The 21,531-nt window shown below is 37.7% G+C and overlaps 3 protein-coding genes across 3 annotated transcripts in view; all 3 read right to left on the bottom strand.

Annotated features, from left to right (window-relative positions):
- Positions 1-20,018, bottom strand: part of LOC138331091 (TRPL translocation defect protein 14-like) — a 69,211-nt gene extending 49,193 nt beyond the window's left edge. The window contains exons 1-2 of the mRNA XM_069278549.1: positions 19,839-20,018; positions 5,064-5,131 (exon numbers count right to left, since the gene is read on the bottom strand). Coding sequence (XP_069134650.1) covers positions 5,064-5,131; positions 19,839-19,980 — 210 coding nt within the window. The 5' untranslated portion in view covers positions 19,981-20,018. The remainder of the gene's footprint in view (positions 1-5,063; positions 5,132-19,838) is intronic.
- Positions 2,558-3,190, bottom strand: LOC138331004 (tigger transposable element-derived protein 4-like). Its single transcript, XM_069278464.1, has one exon. The coding sequence runs from the start codon at positions 3,188-3,190 to the stop codon at positions 2,558-2,560; it is 633 nt and encodes a 210-aa protein (XP_069134565.1).
- Positions 3,194-4,261, bottom strand: LOC138331090 (tigger transposable element-derived protein 6-like). The gene has a single exon (XM_069278548.1). The coding sequence runs from the start codon at positions 4,259-4,261 to the stop codon at positions 3,194-3,196; it is 1,068 nt and encodes a 355-aa protein (XP_069134649.1).
- Positions 20,019-21,531: the final 1,513 nt, after the last annotated feature.

The raw sequence follows: 21,531 nt of genomic DNA, 5'->3' as shown, positions 1-21,531 counted from the left end.
AAATGTTATAGGTAGGGTATAAAATGTTATAGGTAGGGTATAAATGTTTATAGGTAGGGTATAAAATGTTATAGGTAGGGTATAAAATGTTATAGGTAGGGTATAAAATGTTATAGGTAGGGTATAAAATGTTATAGGTAGGGTATAAAATGTTATAGGTAGAGGGTATAAAATGTTATAGGTAGGGTATAAAATGTTATAGGTAGGGTATAAAATGTTATAGGTAGGTAGGGTAGGGTATAAAATGTTATAGGTAGGGTATAAAATGTTATAGGTAGGGTATAAAATGTTATAGGTAGGGTATAAAATGTTATAGGTAGGGTATAAAATGTATAGGTAGGGTATAAAATGTTATAGGGTAGGGTATAAAATGTTATAGGTAGGGTAAAAGTTAAATAAAATGTTATAGGTAGGGTATAAAATGTTATAGGTAGGGTATAAAATGTTATAGGTAGGGTATAAAATGTTATAGGTAGGGTATAAAATGTTATAGGTAGGGTATAGGTAATAAATGTTATAGGTAGGTATAAAAAATGTTATAGGTAGGGTATAAAATGTTATAGGTAGGGTATAAAATGTTATAGGTAGGGTATAAAATGTTATAGGTAGGGTATAAATGTTATAGTAATGTTATAGGTAGGGTATAAAATGTTATAGGTAGGGTATAAAATGTTATAGGTAGGGTATAAAATGTTATAGGTAGGGTATAAAATGTTATAGGTAGGGTATATAAAATGTTATAGGTAGGGTATAAAATGTTATAGGTAGGGTATAAAATGTTATAGGTAGGGTATAAAATGTTATAGGTAGGGTATAAAATGTTATAGGTAGGTATAAAATGTTATAGGTAGGGTATAAAATGTTATAGGTAGTATAAAATGTTATAGGTATATAAAATGTTATAGGTACAGTATAAAATGTTATAGGTAGGTATAAAATGTTATAGGTAGGTATAAATGTTATAGGTAGGGTATAAAATGTTATAGGTAGGGTATACTATGAGATGTTATAGGTAGGGTACAATATGTTATAGGTATGGTATAAATGTTATAGGTAGGGTATAAAATGTTATAGGTAGGGTATACTATGAGATGTTATAGGTAGGGTACAATATGTTATAGGTAGGGTATAAATGTTATGTATGGTATAAATGTTATAGGTAGGGTATAAAATGTTATAGGTAGGGTATAAAATGTTATAGGTAGGGTATAAAATGTTATAGGTAGGGTATAAAATGTTATAGGTAGGGTATAAAATGTTATAGGTAGGGTATAAAATGTTATAGGTAGGGTATAAATGTTATAGGTAGGGTATAAAATGTTATAGGTAGGGTATAAAATGTTATAGGTAGGGTATAAAATGTTATAGGTAGGGTATAAAATGTTATAGGTAGGGTATAAAATGTTATAGGTAGGGTATAAAATGTTATAGGTAGGGTATAAAATGTTATAGGTAGGGTATAAAATGTTATAGGTAGGGTATAAATGTTATAGGTACAGGTATAAAATGTTATAGGTTATAGGTAGGGTATAAAATGTTATAGGTAGGGTATAAATGTTATAGGTACAGGTATAAAATGTTATAGGTTATAGGTAGGGTATAAAATGTTATACAGTCGAAACTCGTTATCTCGAAATTCAACGGACCAACGAAAATAGTTCGACTCATCCGGAATTCGACTCAAACGTAATGTCATTAGGTTGGATCAGAACGTGTTTTTTAACGATCCTTATCTTATGACTATTACAGCCGGGTACATGTCTATTACCGTGATCAGCATATTATCGTGATTTTCCAACTCATAAGGTTTGAATTAAATCATATTTGTTATGTTTTCAGATGATTATAGATATTTTTTAATACATAAAAAAACTTTAATTACGATAATATGATCGTCACGATATAGACATGCACCCTGATTTCCCGTAGGTGGTATACTGACTTCAGTGGGTCACACAACAAACTTATACGGAACGTAGTAGTTGAACAAATAAAAACAAGTATCTTTCTTATTTCAGAATTTAATGGTGTATTTCAAAATAATAACATAGCAAAATAAACAATAGTTTTCACCTACTGTTACAGACTGCACATTCCGTTTCCGGCTCTCACACACATGTTCACTCATACTGGTTAATATAATTTACAGATTCAACGTAATATACGGGAAATGAAACGAAAGTATATTTCTATACCAAAACTGTTTGACTAAGATATTAGTACAATGTACATATGCAACGACTAGTTAAACATCTAACATTGCGGGTTTGTTAAATTATTTTGCACTATCAACATAATCTTCTAGTACTTTATAAATAAAGGGATGTTAAATTAATACGAAAATACACACACACATAACAATCGGGCACTGTCCATTATTCAAGCACTAAAACACATACGATACGTTTTACACATGCATTAAATCCATGAAAATACAGATGTATACTAAGCACTAGTTTCAGTTCGATATTGGTAATGTCCTAGCCACACACTTTGTTTATACACGCACAAAAATTTCACAGTAATCACTAATCAGTTCCTGTCCGAAATGTTGCGCTCAGATCTCGTAAAAAAGTTTGTGATGCTGGTCTGGCGGTTGCGTACCTTCAAAAGATGAATATTCACGTTGAAAGTGTTCAGACTTGGCTAGCGATGACAGAACTGTCTCTGATGTCTCTGTGCACTCCAGGAATTCACGTAGAACATCGCACGCAGATAGGGCACTTTCCAGGGTTGGTTTAGGTTTTGGAACACATGTGTCATCGTTGTCATCGTTGTCATCGTCATCACTGGTGGGTTCTCTATCACACACAATACTGTTGATGATGTAGTCGTCGGTAGCTTCGGCTGATGTCGGCACCACACTGTCAACTGCTACGTAATCACCAATCTTCACACCAGTAGGGAGGCCAAAGAGGGTACCGAGTGGAACGTCGTCCTCTGGGTCGTCGTCGCTCTCGGGGGCTTCGTCGTCATCGGAGATGGTAGTGGCAGAAACAAACCCGGCATGTCGGAAACAGTTCCGGATAGTGGTGTCTTTCACGCTCCCCCAGGCTTGGTTTAACATGCGTATAGCATCAAGGACAGTGATGGACACCTCACCAGACTTGTTGTCGACGGCTCTGATCTTACGCTGAATGACCAGTTTCCTATAATGCACCTTGAGGTTGTGAATTACACCCTGGTCCATTGGCTACGTAACACTTGTAGTGTTGGGAGGGAGAAAAACCAGTTTCACAGACTTCAGGTTCTTAACAGTGGGGTGGGCCGGACAGTTATCGATTATCATGACAACTGACTTCTTCTTCCGTGACATCCTATCATCGAACTTTCTCAACCATTCAATGAAGAGTTCTGATGTCATCCACGCTTTCTTATTTGCCCTATACAAAGTCGGCAAAGTTTTAATGTTCTTAAAACAGCGAGGATTTTGAGACTTGCCTATCACCAAGAGAGGAAGTTTGTCGCTCCCTGACATGTTGGAGCAGACCATGGCTGTCAGGCGTTCTTTACTCTGTTTGCCTCCATGACAACTCACAGATTTATACTCGAGAGTTTTGTCAGGCAAGAGTCTGTAGAATATGCCCGTTTCATCAGCATTGTAAATGCTGTCAGCATCATAATCTTTGAGGATGGAAGCCAATTTCGCTTTCCATTCACTCATGTCCTTTGACGATGACTGGACGTCATTGGACTCTCCACAGACACGTTTAAAAGTTATGCTATGTCTACTTTTAAAGCGTTCTAACCAGCCTGTAGAGCAATCAAACTCATTTGATTTTATTCCTAATCTTTCGGCAAAGAATCGCGCCTTCTCTCGTAAAATCTCGCCAGAAACGGTAACATTCTGTGCACGAGCGTTATTAAACCAAGCCAGTAGAGCTTGCTCGACCTCAGGAAATTTAGCATTTCTACTCTTTTTCCTTTGAGGCCCAACTTCTCCAGAGAGAAATTTCTGTTTAATTTGTGCGTTATTTTTCATCCATGTTGATAATGTTGATTGTGGAATGCCAAAATCAGCAGCGATCTGTTTCTTCGACTTCACCCCCTTCTCAACCTCCATAATAGCTTCGTATTTGACGTCATAGGATTTTGATTCTAATTTGCGTTTAAGACCCTTCCCAAAGACTGATCCAGTTATCCCCCCGGATTTTACTCCGGGTCCTTCACTGAATTGCTCAGTCGACCCAATTCTAGCTATCCCCCCGGGTTGGGTACCGGGTCCTTCACTAGAACAGCGGGCAGTTTGGAAATCTGTCATCGTGTTGATAATGACGATTGAAATTATGTCTGGCTATTTAAGATAAAATCTGGGCTTTGACATCTGTCTCAACTCAAAGTGTCAATCCGTTAATGTTTTTATTCATGCAAGCCTAAGAAAACACTTTCGTTTGTAATGATTCCTAAATATACACGCACCCAAGCCAGTTAAACAAACACGTTTCCGGTCATGATCAGTCAATCAGTCTATGCTGTGTGTGATTGTGTAAACACGCGCCGTGTCTATGTACAGGTAAGTCACAATTGTAAAGTGACACTAATTAAGAAGCCAGATTTGAGAGGATTAGTAAACAATTCATAATTATCAGTCATTGTTGTTGTATGTTCCTTAGGCCTGCGTATACCGATAGCGATGTGTACAGGTAAACCAATCATGCGTTACAACAAACCACAGGTGAATGTCAATTGTCTGTATACATCTTAAATTTACGTAATAGATATTTTATAATTTGAAATTTTGACAGAAATTAAATTCGAGATAGCGACTACTTTTTTCGCTTAATATCCATTCTTGGGACCAGGAATTGACTTTGACACAACCGGAGTTTCTAGTCATCGAAATTCGAGTCAACCGATCTTAAAATACATATACAAAGAAGGGAAAAAAATGGGACTTAAAAATTAATTCGACTCAACCGGAATTTCGACTCAACCGATTTTGAGATAACGAGTTTAGACTGTAGGTAGGGTATAAATATTATAGGTACAGGTATAAAATGTTATAGGTTATAGGTAGGGTATAAAACTATAGTAGACCCATTAATTAATTGGATATAACTTACCTGCCATCCTATACTCTCAAAAAAGGAACTTAGCCGTGACTGACCAGTGGTTTTACCACCACAGGGCCCTGAAATCACAACATATTTGCACATTAAACAATACCACCACAGGACCCTGAAATCACAACATATTTACACATTAAACAATAAACAATACCACCACAGGACCCTGAAATCACAACATATTTATACATTTAACAATACCCCTAAGTGTCAGTCAGGGAAATGTTGTCAACGGGGGTTCAACCGCAATCTCATACTGATAATTATGAGAACATTTGACTCATTTCCTATAACAAATGATCGAATAATTCTCAATGATGTGTTTTCCCTATATAAACTATAGTAAACTTTATCCCCTCCCCAGGGTGAGACCCAAGGGTTATATAATTCACAATTTTAGTAAAGAACCTTAAAACCTTTCCACCTAAAATGAGTATTTGATTTCTGGCATTTCAGAAGAAGTTTTTTGAAGTTTTAGCCACTTTGACCCCTTTTGGCCACACTCCTTAACCTTGCAATCAGGGCTGGGGGGGCTGGGACCATTTAGTTCACAATTTTACTTGAACTTTGGCCATGGAAAGTTTCTGCAAAATTTCAACAAATTTGGTCTAGTGGTTTTGGAAGCTGTAAATGTAAATCGTTTATCACCGCATGGCGGGTGATCTACGACGACAGACAAAAGTTGAGTAGAAAAGGTCACTTGAGAATTTGTCTCAGCTGACTTTAAAGTGAATAGTCGTGCAAAGAATACCAGTCTAAATGCGTTCATTGGCCTTCAAAAAGTTCTCATATATTAATACGACGGTCAAGTTCTGCTTACATTTCCCAGTTCTGACCATAAAAGAAAGAAAAGTTGAAAGCATTGAAAGTGAGGCTGCGTGGAAATGTAACGTGCACATAGTCAGCCGGGAGGACGTTTTAGGATTCCTATAAATTAATTTCTTCGTACGCAGATTCTGACAAGAGATTTTATTTTTCTATTTCATAAGAAATTATACTGGATACATTCACACCATTTTTACCGACTTTAGCCATCCTTGCCGGACTGTTCACTTTAAAATCTACCTCCTTTTGGTCACCAGAGATTAACATATCTTGGTTAATAGGAGAAGTCAGCAGCAGGATGTGTACGCATCTACAGTTCCAACATGACACTATCTTAATAAAGCCGCTTGGCTCAGCCATTAACCGCTTTGGAAATCGTAACATTCATGTGCTTCTTACAACACTGACACACCTGATGTGACATTTATAATGAAGATAATTTAACATCATCTTGATTTAGAACAAATAATTAATTAACACATTTGGACATGTCAGTTCATACACAAACAGTAATATTCTACTGTCAGCCTGGCTAACATTTGCCATTTATTCTGCTTCTTCAGCATGATGATATGAGGGCCCTCCAAAACAACAGCTGTGATCCATCTGTCTAGCTGTCATGGACGTCTATAAAAAAACTGCTGTAAAAGGTTTTTTTATTAGAGAGTAACTCATTTTTACAACAATATTTCTGAGTTTTTGTAACCACTCAGGACGTTGTCAATAGGCAACAAATCACAGCTATTAAATGAAGCATCTTTAACTTTCGACCAACCTTGGTTTTAGGATATACAAGTACACACTACAATGCAGTTTTGTAAACTTCAAGTTCTATTAAGTCACCTTTGTTCATTTTTTTTTATTAGTACACTTCAAGTTCTGTCAAGTCACCTTTGATCAGTTTAGTACACTTCAAGTCACCTTTGATCAGTTTGGTACACTTCCAGTCACCTTTGATCAGTTTAGTACACGTCAAGTCACCTTTGATCAGTTTAGTACACTTCAAGTCACCTTTGATCAGTTTAGTACACGTCAAGTCAACTTTGATCAGTATAGTAACTTCAAGTCACCTTTGATCAGTTTAGTACACTTCAAGTCACCTTTGATCAGTTTAGTACACTTCAAGTCACCTTTGATCAGTTTAGTACACGTCAAGTCACCTTTGATCAGTTTAGTACACTTCAAGTCACCTTTGATCAGTCTACACTTCAAGTCACCTTTGATCAGTTTAGTACACTTCAAGTCACCTTTGATCAGTTTAGTACACGTCAAGTCACCTTTGATCAGTTTAGTACACTTCAAGTCACCTTTGATCAGTTTAGTATACTTCAAGTCACCTTTGATCAGTATAGTACACTTCAAGTCAACTTTGATCAGTATAGTAACTTCAAGTCACCTTTGATCAGTCTACACTTCAAGTCACCTTTGATCAGTTTAGTACACTTCAAGTCACCTTTGATCAGTTTAGTACACTTCAAGTCACCTTTGATCAGTTTAGTACACTTCAAGTCACCTTTGATCAGTTTAGTACACGTCAAGTCACCTTTGATCAGTCTACACTTCAAGTCACCTTTGATCAGTTTAGTACACTTCAAGTCACCTTTGATCAGTCTACACTTCAAGTCACCTTTGATCAGTTTAGTACACTTCAAGTCACCTTTGATCAGTTTAGTACACTTCAAGTCATCTTTGATCAGTTTAGTACACTTCAAGTCACCTTTGATCAGTTTAGTACACTTCAAGTCACCTTTGATCAGTTTAGTACACTTCAAGTTCTGTCAAGTCACCTTTGATCAGTATAGTACACTTCAAGTCACCTTTGATCAGTAAAGTACACTTCAAGTCACCTTTGATCAGTTTAGTACACTTCAAGTCACCTTTGATCAGTTTAGTACACGTCAAGTCACCTTTGATCAGTTTAGTACACTTCAAGTCACCTTTGATCAGTTTAGTACACTTCAAGTCACCTTTGATCAGTTTAGTACACTTCAAGTCACCTTTGATCAGTTTAGTACACTTCAAGTTCTGTCAAGTCACCTTTGATCAGTTTAGTACACTTCAAGTCACCTTTGATCAGTATAGTACACTTCAAGTCACCTTTGATCAGTTTAGTACACTTCAAGTCACCTTTGATCAGTCTACACTTCAAGTCACCTTTGATCAGTTTAGTACACTTCAAGTTCTGTCAAGTCACCTTTGATCAGTATAGTACACTTCAAGTCACCTTTGATCAGTTTAGTACACTTCAAGTCACCTTTGATCAATTTAGTACACTTCAAGTCAACTTTGATTAATTTAGTATACTTCAAGTTCTGTCAAGTCACCTTTGATCAGTTTAGTACACTTCAAGTCACCTTTGATCAATTTAGTACACTTCAAGTCAACTTTGATTAATTTAGTATACTTCAAGTTCTGTCAAGTCACCTTTGATCAGTTTAGTACACTTCAAGTCACCTTTGATCAATTTAGTACACTTCAAGTCAACTTTGATTAATTTAGTATACTTCAAGTTCTGTCAAGTCACCTTTGATCAGTTTAGTACACTTCAGGTCACCTTTGATCAATATATTCAGGTCACCTTTGATCAATATATTCAAGTCACCTTTGATCAGTTTAGTACACTTCAAGTCACCTTTGATCAGTCTACACTTCAATTCACCTTTGATCAGTATAGTACACTTCAAGTCACCTTTGATCAGTATAGTAACTTCAAGTCACCTTTGATCAGTCTACACTTCAAGTCACCTTTGATCAGTTTAGTACACTTCAAGTCACCTTTGATCAGTCTACACTTCAATTCACCTTTGATCAGTATAGTACACTTCAAGTCACCTTTGATCATTTTAGTACACTTCAAGTCACCTTTGATCAGTATAGTACACTTCAAGTCACCTTTGATCAGTTTAGTACACTTCAAGTTCTGTCAAGTCACCTTTGATCAGTTTAGTACACTTCAAGTCACCTTTGATCAGTTTAGTACACTTCAAGTCACCTTTGATCAGTTTAGTATACTTCAAGTCACCTGTGATCAGTATAGTACACTTCAAGTCACCTTTGATCAGTCTACACTTCAAGTCACCTTTGATCAGTTTAGTACACTTCAAGTTCTGTCAAGTCACCTTTGATCAGTTTAGTACACTTCAAGTCACCTTTGATCAGTTTAGTACACTTCAAGTCACCTTTGATCAGTTTAGTACACTTCAAGTCACCTTTGATCAGTTTAGTACACTTCAAGTTCTGTCAAGTCACCTTTGATCAGTATAGTACACTTCAAGTCACCTTTGATCAGTTTAGTACACTTCAAGTCACCTTTGATCAGTTTAGTACACTTCAAGTCACCTTTGATCAGTTTAGTACACTTCAAGTTCTGTCAAGTCACCTTTGATCAGTATAGTACACTTCAAGTCACCTTTGATCAGTTTAGTACACTTTAAGTCACCTTTGATCAGTTTAGTACACTTCAAGTCACCTTTGATCAGTTTAGTACTAAACATACATTGACATACATATTGTAATATCGACTAAACTGATTTAGTATATCACATGATAATTACTAGAACTGTGATTGGATATATAACAGCCAATATGGACTATTTTGCGACAGTTCCCTGTCCATCTTAACTACAGGAGACTATACCTGACTACTGGAACTATACCAAAGTATAATTCTCCCCGGAATGAGCATTCGACCAAATATATGACGTCATAATGAATGTCATGTGACATACTAAATCTATTATGGCCCTTTCCCTCGGGAACAGTTCTCCTATAATGTTGTCTGGCGAGGTATAGTCCCCTCGTCTTCGACTCGGGAACTATACCTCGCCAGACAACACTATAGGAGAACAAGGGCCATAATAGAATAATATCTCTATTTACATTGGACTTAACAAATATTCTTCCACATGTTTCCATCAGATACAGCGAGTTCAAATATACATTTTCTCCCATACTTAACAGGGATACCCTGTGGTTGCTAGGGAATAGATGTCTCTATCTTACACAGGGGGGTGTAAGACAGCTCACACGCGCTAGACAATAACATGACGTCAGCAATACATGCGGAGTAACTGCAGTGTGCATTGTAGATGACATCATCAATTTTGACACATAACAACGTTCCTTCGATAATGGCGCAACAAAAAAAGCTGGAAACCAAGTGGAATTTCATTATTTTTTCTACTAAGTATGGGAGAAAAAGAATCAAACATGGATCTGTGAAGTGGAAAGGGATATCTCAACCCGAGTGAAAGATTTTGGCAGTCAACCCTCGGCAAGCCTCGGGTTGACCAGCAAAAATCTTTCACTCGGGTTGAGATAAGCCTCGGGTTGACCGGCAAAAATCTTTCACTCAGGTTGAGATATCCCTGTCCACTTTACAGACCCATGTAAGATTCTATTAGTCTGGGCGTCAATGATTTTATTTATGACTTAAAATGTCCATTTTTATTCCTTATCTGTTGTATGGTCATAATTACTATTGATACAATCTTTATCCATTTTGTTGCAAGATGCAAAATATATGTGGGTAAATTACAATTTACTGCATGTCGATAATTAGTCCCACCATCCGGTGGTTATGACGACATCATTTGATGGGAGTTTTGTGACATCATAATCACCGCATGGTAGCCCTGGACTAATCGAAGGTAAATTGCCCTTTACAGTTACCCATGTTGTTTTACGTCTCAAAACCCCTGTATTACATAAAATAAAATATACCCGCCCTGAAAACTAAGTGTTCCAGCACTGTCCTATTTGAGCACTGAATGGTCAGGTGAGTCTAATTTGTTCAGACAACCAGTATTCTGTATTTGCATATATAGGAGATTTCAGAAAAGATGGTGTGACGTCACAGAAAGTTTACATCCGGGTCCTCAAAGGTACAAACACAGTATGGCGACTAATAAAAACAATAACTGATACGTACATCCCTGCTACACAATTGATACTTTGACAAAAGTATACACATTCATACTTGCAAATTCCGATTTTAAAATTGTTTCTTATTGATACAGAGGTTATAGACATTTATATTTTTGCATTTACAATTGTTTATTACTAAATATATTTGTGTAGATTTAGTGTTGAAGCCAGCTTGCTACGCGGTGTCGGGCCGTCACAGTACCCGTTTTTTCTTCACAGCTAGAAATCCATGTTTTGAAAAAGTTATGAATAGATAATTGATTTTATTGAGTAACTTTCTGTTATACATGAAAAGGCTGTTCACAACACTATTAAATATAACGAAATGTGAACCACCTTGCCAGACCACAACCGCTCGTGCATGGCTTCGCTGATAGATCACCTCAGACCACATCTTATAGTTGCGAATTTAATAATATAAATAAGTAATTACCAACACATATCTCAATAAGTACTTGTAAAAGATATATATTTCGTTCTTTACCATATATATCTTGCTTTAAAGGAATGCTATAAATTACTGTGTTACACTTATATGCAGATCTACGCAATGTACATGTTTACGTAAACGTAAGGCTGCCGATATCTCAAACAAGAGATCCCAGAGGGATCTTGGCGCCCACCAAAGATTGATCTATGTCTGACAAATGAAAGAGGGATCTTTTCTCTGCTTTTCAAACTTACAATTCTTTTTTCTGCTTTTCAAACTTTAAACTATCAAAATCCAAGATGGTGGTCGCAAAATGCAATAGGCAGAACTAGGGTCCTAGAGGAACATACATATGATATTTGAGAACAATCCCTTCAACACTTTCTGAGAAATAGCGGTAACAAACTTTAACTATCAAAATCCAAGATGGCCACCGGTCGGCCATCTTGTTGACCGATCAGTCCCAAAATGCAATATGCACAACTGGGGTCCTAGGGGAACCTACATATGAAATTTGAGAAAGATCCCTTCAGTGCTTTCTGAGAAATAGCGGTAACAAACTTTAACTATCAAAATCCAAGATGGCTACCTGGCGGCCATCTTGTTGACCGATCAGTCCCAAAATGCAATATGCACAACTGGGGTCCTAGGGGAACCTACATATGAAATTTGAGAAAGATCCCTTTAGTGCTTTTTGAGAAATAGCGGTAACAAACTTTAACTATCAAAATCCAAGATGGCTACCTGGCGGCCATCTTGTTGACTGATCAGTCCCAAAATGAATATGCACTACTAGGGTCCTAGGGGAACCTACATATGAAATTTGAGAACAATCCCTTCAATACTTTCTGAGAAATAGCCGTAACAAACTTTAACTATCAAAATCCAAGATGGCTGCTTGTCGGCCATCTTGTTGACCGATCAGTCCCAAAATGTAATATGCAGAACTAGGGTCCTAGAGGAACCTACATATGAAATTTGAGAACAATCCCTTCAATACTTTCTGAGAAATAGCGGTAACAAACTTTAACTATCAAAATCCAAGATGGCTGCTGGTCGGCCATCTTGTTGACCGATCAGTCCCTAAATGCAATATGCACAACTAGGGTCCTACGGGAACCTACATATGAAATTTGAGAAAGATCCCTTCAATACTTTATGAGAAATAGCGGTAACAAACTTTAACTATCAAAATCCAAGATGGCTGCCTGGTGGCCATCTTGTTGACCGATCAGTCCCAAAATACAATATGCACAACTAGGGTCCTAGGGGAACCTACATATGAAATTTGAGAAAGATCCCTTCAGTGCTTTCTGAGAAATAGCGGTAACAAACTTTAACTATCAAAATCCAAGATGGCTACCTGGCGGCCATCTTGTTGACCGATCAGTCCCAAAATGCAATATGCACTACTAGGGTCCTAGGGGAACCTACATATGAAATTTGAGAAAGATCCCTTCAGTACTTTCTGAGATTTAGCCGTAACAAACTTTAACTATCAAAATCCAAGATGGCGGCTGGTCGGCCATCTTGTTGACCGATCAGTCCCAAAATGCAATATGCACAACTAGGGTCCTAGGGGAACCTACATATGAAATTTGAGAAAGATCCCTTCAGTGCTTTCTGAGAAATAGCGGTAACAAACTTTAACTATCAAAATCCAAGATGGCTACCTGGCGGCCATCTTGTTGACCGATCAGTCCCAAAATGCAATATGCACTTCTAGGGTCCTAGGGGAACCTACATATGAAATTTGAGAAAGATCCCTTCAGTACTTTCTGAGAATTAGCCGTAACAAACTTTAACTATCAAAATCCAAGATGGCGGCTGGTCGGCCATCTTGTTGACCGATCAGTCCCAAAATGCAATATGCACAACTAGGGTTCTAGGGGAACCTACATATGAAATTTGAGAAAGATCCCTTCAGTACTTTATGAGAAATAGCGGTAACAAACTTTAACTATCAAAATCCAAGATGGCTGCCTGGCGGCCATCTTGTTGACCGATCAGTCCCAAAATACAATATGCACAACTAGGGTCCTAGGGGAACCTACATATGAAATTTGAGAAAGATCCCTTCAGTACTTTTAGAGAAATAGCGGTAACAAGAATTGTTAACGGACGGACGGACGGACGGACGGACGGACGGACGGACGGACGGACGGACGGACGGACGGACGGACGACGGACCACGGACGAAAGGCGATTTGAATAGCCCAGCATCTGATGATGGTGGGCTAAAAATAACAAGAGATCCCAGAGGGATCTTGGCGCCCACCAAAGATTGATCTATGTCTGACAAATGAAAGAGGGATCTTTTCTCTGCTTTTCAAACTTACAATTCTTTTTTCTGCTTTTCAAACTTTAAACTATCAAAATCCAAGATGGTGGTCGCAAAATGCAATAGGCAGAACTAGGGTCCTAGAGGAACCTACATATGATATTTGAGAACAATCCCTTCAATACTTTCTGAGAAATAGCGGTAACAAACTTTAACTATCAAAATCCAAGATGGCCACCGGTCGGCCATCTTGTTGACCGATCAGTCCCAAAATGCAATATGCACAACTGGGGTCCTAGGGGAACCTACATATGAAATTTGAGAAAGATCCCTTCAGTGCTTTCTGAGAAATAGCGGTAACAAACTTTAACTATCAAAATCCAAGATGGCTACCTGGCGGCCATCTTGTTGACCGATCAGTCCCAAAATGCAATATGCACAACTGGGGTCCTAGGGGAACCTACATATGAAATTTGAGAAAGATCCCTTTAGTGCTTTTTGAGAAATAGCGGTAACAAACTTTAACTATCAAAATCCAAGATGGCTACCTGGCAGCCATCTTGTTGACTGATCAGTCCCAAAATGCAATATGCACTACTAGGGTCCAAGGGGAACCTACATATGAAATTTGAGACCAATCCCTTCAATACTTTCTGAGAAATAGCCGTAACAAACTTTAACTATCAAAATCCAAGATGGCTGCTTGTCGGCCATCTTGTTGACCGATCAGTCCCAAAATGTAATATGCAGAACTAGGGTCCAAGAGGAACCTACATATGAAATTTGAGAACAATCCCTTCAACACTTTCTGAGAAATAGCGGTAACAAACTTTAACTATCAAAATCCAAGATGGCCACCGGTCGGCCATCTTGTTGACCGATCAGTCCCAAAATGCAATATGCACAACTGGGGTCCTAGGGGAACCTACATATGAAATTTGAGAAAGATCCCTTCAGTACTTTCTGAGAATTAGCGGTAACAAACTTTAACTATCAAAATCCAAGATGGCGGCTGGTCGGCCATCTTGTTGACCGATCAGTCCCAAAATGCAATATGCACAACAAGGGTCCTACGGGAACCTACATATGAAATTTGAGAAAGATCCCTTCAATACTTTATGAGAAATAGCGGTAACAAACTTTAACTATCAAAATCCAAGATGGCTGCCTGGTGGCCATCTTGTTGACCGATCAGTCCCAAAATATAATATGCACAACTAGGGTCCTAGGGGAACCTACATATGAAATTTGAGAAAGATCCCTTCAGTACTTTTAGAGAAATAGCGGTAACAAGAATTGTTAACGGACGGACGGACGGACGGAAGGACGGACGGACGACGGACCACGGACGAAAGGCGATTTGAATAGCCCACCATCTGATGATGGTGGGCTAAAAAAATAAACAGAATTTTCATAAATACGATCAATATGTGAATGGTCCACTCTTCGATCCAATCGGTCAGAATAGCTTTGAAGGAAGGCGGCCCACAAGTCCCGAAATTTCCTCTGCCGTGGAAATTTACTGGAAATCTGCGAAATACAACCAATTTCCAAGACCGTCTTGTGGTCGTTCTTCATAATATTTTGCAAAAACCAAAGATACCGTTTTGTTCAGATTTACTTAAATTTTTAATGTGTAGAATTTCAGTTTGTCAACTTTTAGCGTTTGTTCGCTAGGTCGAATTAAACAGAAACTAGCGGTGAAAATGTCGATTTATGTCAGTTTGACCCAAGATTTCTCACTCAAATGAATTTCCGTACAGTCAATATCTATCTCAGTCGATAGATCACGCCAGGATTTACTTAACTTTAAAATATCGTTAAAAAGTATCTGTCAGTTTCCTTATTACTCAACTTGCGGTTATAAGCGTGTTGATAGGTAAAAGTTGTCGTGTTAACATTCATTCCGAAGGAACGATAACTCTGTTATCGCACCTTACGTCTCTCATTTCATATGCTTATGCAACGACTACAAACATAGGTACCCATGGTGAGATATCCCTGTTGAATGTCAATCATATACATGTATTCAGTTGTCGACTCCCAAAATTCGAAAATCGAATTGCCATCGAGCAGGTCTTTACACCAGAGAGCCACCAGACCTGAGGTGTCTTTGACGTTATGTCTCAGTGAAATAACACTTTAAACCAATAGCCCTACTATAACAAGGAGACATAATACGAATATACCGCAGCCTCTCAAAACATACAGACATTACCTACGCAACACGACCCGGCAACTCTTTTGATAAGCGTTGGGCATACTCAACCAACCAAACTCTTCGCTAAGGAAATAGGTTTTGATTATGTTAAAATCCGTGAACATCGACTGTAACTTTATCTCTAGTCATGGCTAGGTCAAGCGAAGACGATTTCTTTCTAGAATGCTAGTCGAGACATTTTAAACAAGAGATCCCAGAGGGATCTTGGCGCCCACCAAAGAATGATCTATGTCTGACAACAGAAAGAGGGATCTTTTCCCTGCTTTTCAAACTTTTACTACATACTATATATTAAACTTGAGAAAGATCCTTTCAGTACTTTCTGACATATTTAGCAGAAACAAACTTCAATTATCAAAATCCAAGATGGCTACCTGTCGATCATCTTGCTTACCAATAAGTCCGAAAATGCACTAGACCCCTTCAGGAACCTGCACATGAAATTTGAGAAAAAAACCTTCATTACTTTCTGAGAAATAGCGGTAACAAACTTTAACTATCAACATCCAAGATGGCCGCCCTTCGGCCATCTTGTTGACCGATCTGTCCCAAAATGCAATATGCACAACTAGGGTCCTAGGGGAACCTACATATGAAATTTGAGAAAAATTCCTTCAGTACTTTCTGGGAAATAGCGTTAACAAACTTTAACTATCAAAATCCAAGATGGCCGCCGGTGGGCTATCTTGTTGACAGATTGGTCCCAAAATGCAATATGCACAACTAGGGCCCTAGGAGAACCTACATATGAAATTTGAGAAAGATCCCTTCACAACTTTCTGAGAAATAGCGGTAACAAACTTAAACTATCAAAATCCAAGATGGCCGCCAGTCGGCCATCTTGTTGACAGATTGGTCCCAAAATGCAATATGCACAACTAGGGCCCTAGGAGAACCTACATATGAAATTTGAGAAAGATCCCTTCACAACTTTCTGAGAAATAGCGGTAACAAACTTTAACTATCAAAATCCAAGATGGCCGCCAGTCGGCCATCTTGTTGACCGATTGGTCCCAAATTGCAATATGCACAACTAGGGCCCTAGGGGAACCTACATGTGAAATTTGAGAAAGATCCCTTCACAACTTTCTGAAAAATAGCGGTAACAAACTTTAACTATCAAAATCCAAGATGGCCGCCAGTCGGCCATCTTGTGGACCGATTGGTCCCAAAATGCAATATGCACAACTAGGGCCCTAGGGAAACCTACATGTGAAATTTGAGAAAGATCCCTTCACAACTTTCTGAGAAATAGCGGTAACAAACTTAAACTATCAAAATCCAAGATGGCCGCCAGTCGGCCATCTTGTTGACAGATTGGTCCCAAAATGCAATATGCACAACTAGGGCCCTAGGGGAACCTACATGTGAAATTTGAGAAAGATCCCTTCACAACTTTCTGAGAAATAGCGGTAACAAACTTTAACTATCAAAATCCAAGATGGCCGCCAGTCGGCCATCTTGTTGACCGATTGGTCCCAAAATGCAATATGCACAACTAGGGCCCTAGGGGAACCTACATGTGAAATTTGAGAAAGATTCCTTCACAACTTTCTGAAAAATAGCGGTAACAAACTTTAACTATCAAAATCCAAGATGGCCGCCAGTCGGCCATCTTGTTGACCGATTGGTCCCAAAATGCAATATGCACAACTAGGTTCCTAGGGGAACCTACATGTGAAATTTGAGAAAGATCCCTTCACAACTTTCTGAGAAATAGCGGTAACAAACTTAAACTATCAAAATCCAAGATGGCCGCCAGTCGGCCATCTTGTTGACAGATTGGTCCCAAAATGCAATATGCACAACTAGGGCCCTAGGGGAACCTACATGTGAAATTTGAGAAAGATCCCTTCACAACTTTCTGAGAAATAGCGGTAACAAACTTTAACTATCAAAATCCAAGATGGCCGCCAGTCGGCCATCTTGTTGACAGATTGGTCCCAAAATGCAATATGCACAACTAGGGCCCTAGGGGAACCTACATGTGAAATTTGAGAAAGATTCCTTCAGTACTTTGTGAGAAATAGCGGTAACAAGAATTGTTAACGGACGGACGGACGGACGGACGGACGGACGGACGGACGGACGGAAGGACGGACGGACGGAAGGACGGACGGACGGACGACGGACCACGGACGAAAGGCGATTTGAATAGCCCACCATCTGATGATGGTGGGCTAAAAAGGTGAAATCGTTTAGTTTTAATGCTGTAGAGTTCATTTTTTAATTTCAGTCGCTTTTATTCCATGGGCTTCTAAGTGAAGTCTCAAATTGAAGTGATATTACTTTAATATAATTTGAATACATGTTAGATAAACTACATTTAGTTTATGAATACAGATCGTAATACTGTAAATGCCGACTAGGACACATTGCATACGGCTTCGAAAATCATAAAATACTAAAAGTTTTGTTTAAAAATATGATAAAAAGTAACTATAAACTGACTCATTTGTATGTCATAAACTAAAATCCAAAATTTCTGACGAAAAAATTATCCAGAATACGTAATTTTGTGACTCTGAAAAAGGACGAAATTCGAGATCTCGGCAGTACTGTACGTAATGGCTGCCGTGCGCTTTGGGTGATCTACGAAAGCAAACTTTAATTTGGTGATAATCACACATCTTAAAGTGTTTTACAAAGTAAGAATAAGAAAACAGTAATCGCTTATTAAAATTTCAGTACGATATTTGCGTAACTTGATATTTAATTTGTAATTTCAAGCTGATATTTGCAATATTCTGTCAATGTTTATATACATAATGTGTTTTTTCTCGTGGCGGTTGAAAATGGAGTACAAACATCTTAAAATATATGAATACCATATGTTTATATCTATATATTATTGTTACATATTTTTATTTACACCTTTTTAAATTAAGATAAAGCAGCAATTGTCGGATTGCCGTACTATTTATTACAATAAAATGTAAACAAACATCGAAGCGGCTGTGTTCCCACCATGTTAATGTGTACAGATATACGGAGTTGTACCTTTGAGCGCCTGGATGTACCTTTGTGTGACGTCATCGCCATCTTTTCTGAAATCTCCTATTACAGAATTATCTACCCTTGCGGGTATAGGTATTGATTGTGACGTCATATGTTTACGCGTGTAACGTCATACATTTCGGGGAAAACAACGTGAATTGCGCTCACAAAATAATGACGTAACAATCGATACCTACCCATAAGGGGCTTACTCTGCAATATGCAAAGATGGAATACTTCTTTAAAAGTATCAGTATCGTTAAAATACTGGTATCATTTTGTTTATACCAGTATGCACGGATTTATAAGTGAGAAGGATTTGTCACTGTCTCTTTACACTAAACACCATGCAAAACGTTTATGAACTGGGAATAAAAAACACTTTTCTCAACAAACACTTGTCTTATCAAGTCAAAAGAAACGTATGTTAAGCATATTTCACGATGTCTATTCCTTGTTTTAAGGAAGCAAGATTTAGGAGAAATGTCTTCAATTTTCATTAAAAAATATGACAGCTCATGAAATGACAGCCGTCTTCAGAAAGTACGTAATATGGTAATTTTAGCCTGGCACCTGCAAGCTACATCAAATGTTGCGCTAATGGATATCAAAGGGAAATCGGTTGTTCCCCAAAGTCAGTGCAGAAACACCATGAAGCGCTCGCGACGTATTCTTCCAAACCCCGAGTGACAATTCCTTCTCATATATAAATCCTTGCAGTATGGTATCGTACCATTTCATGCTAAATAATATCCAACCATTTAGTGCTAATGATGTAGTGGTCACAAGGGGGATAACTGTAAAGTATGTATTCATTACCGTTATACTTTGACAATTATTTATAAAACGGTAATTCATGTTAATGTTATGACTTAAACATATATCACTAGTTTATGTGTATACGTACACACTTGAAATCCACAAATTTCGTCGCATTTTGATATGAACGTCAAGCTAAGTTTTAATTCAGTGTAGTTTAGCGCCAGAATCGATCTATACATTCTTCCCAAAATATCCGACCACGTGCGGGACTTGTAACGTTACTGTGTTGGGTGATCCTGTTAAAAAACCACTTGTCATAAAGACACTTACCTCCGGTTAGAACCACCTTGTAGACTTTATTTTTGTTGTCCCCCACCGCCTGTGACATTCTGTAGATCTCTTTGAGGCCCCTCTTTAGTTCGACACACACACTACAAACATTTCTTCCAAGGATAAGCCGACGACAATACATTACCGAGTAACAGATGATGTATATCGCACACTGAAAATAAAACGAAACGAAATGAAAAGTTAACACAAGGGAGATAATTTATTGAAACAAAATAGGTCGGAAAATTATGGGGGTCGATCACATGTGTCTCTGAGTGCCAGGGGCCGAATTTGTGTGTGTCTCTCTCAGTGCCAGAGGACCGGCCGATTTTGTGTGTCTCTGAATATAACCTTCATATGTTTCTATTTTTCCCCTAACTTAGATTGCAGTACCAGCTATTATATGATATGTCTAACCGTTATATATACTATTATAATAAATAAATATATATATACAGGTATCTATTTATCGTATAGTAAATTATAATTTTAATTTCACGTTTATATCAAGGATGTACATTGTATTTATAAATCATTGGTTATCATATACATATTACAAATTACATTTAATTTACAATTACTTTACCCTATAAATCACATGGACCTGGCACGATTTTTTTAAACTAACAGTACATGTATACATATATATATATATATATATATATTATAGTATCAAGGGTATGAACTCGGCGGTCGATTGTTACGTTTGCGCAGTGGATTCTCACAAAAGTTTGCAAACAATGGCCAATCAGAAAGCCAGATTTGGTATGAAAACAAAGAAAAAAATAATTATTTATGTATAATTTAAATCAATATCTAAAAGAAATAAAACCTTATTGCCAATATAACGTACATGTAGTATTTCCTGTTTTAAATGTAGGTTTCGCCCAACCAAATAAATATTTTTTTGTGAAGTGCGATAAGCGGAAGAAAAGATGAAAAAACATATTAAAATATCTCAATTTAATTTCTTTATTTCTTTATGCGTTTGAGATTGAACAAATGTGTCTTGAATACAAAACTGAAGGAAATCCTTGATTTATTACGGAGTCCGTCAGACAAAATAATATGCAAATGAAGCTGCGATGGATTGTGTTGTCGAGTTCCGAAGAACAAATGAACATAGCGGTGACTGTTAAAGTAAGTGAGCTACACGATGTTTAAATGGAGTTTCTACAAAGTACGGGTTATGACACCTCCAACGGAGATTGTAGATCACCACAAGCGTAGATTTTGTGATTTTGGCTTGGTTTTTGAGGCGCCCATTAGAGCCGAGACGACATTTCGACCGGACAGGGAAATGTCTACCTAGCATATTTTTCGTAAATTTCCCGATTCATCAAGTCATAACTTCGTCAATACTTGGCCAATTTTGTTCATCAAGCACTCAATGGAAAGATAAATTATTTCACTTTAAGGTAAGATATCCGTCAATGTTGTATAGGACCCATTTATTAAAGTAATCACGGTTTTAAAAAAAATAGGTCCGTTTTTCTCGATCGCCGAGTTCATACCCTTGATACTATAATATATATATGTGTATACTGTTAGTTTAAAAAAATCGTGCCAGGTCCCTGTGGTATTTCATGTTGTATTTGTAATAAATATATTGTTAAAAGGAGTTGTTTGCTCTTCTTCTCGGCTCTCGACAGACAGACAAGAGCCAACACCCGTTTTTGTAGTAATAACGTAG

This window comes from Argopecten irradians, chromosome 9, assembly GCF_041381155.1.
Source record: "Argopecten irradians isolate NY chromosome 9, Ai_NY, whole genome shotgun sequence".
In the NCBI taxonomy this organism is placed as follows: domain Eukaryota; kingdom Metazoa; phylum Mollusca; class Bivalvia; order Pectinida; family Pectinidae; genus Argopecten; species Argopecten irradians.
Note: the sequence above shows the minus strand (reverse complement) of the source record. Positions and strands in the feature narration are given on the sequence as shown.

What these genes read in the sequence shown, in the direction of transcription:
- LOC138331004 (XM_069278464.1), bottom strand. Translation starts at nt 3,190, where the DNA reads ATGGACCAGGGTGTAATTCACAACCTCAAGGTGCATTATAGGAAACTG.
- LOC138331090 (XM_069278548.1), bottom strand. Translation starts at nt 4,261, where the DNA reads ATGACAGATTTCCAAACTGCCCGCTGTTCTAGTGAAGGACCCGGTACC.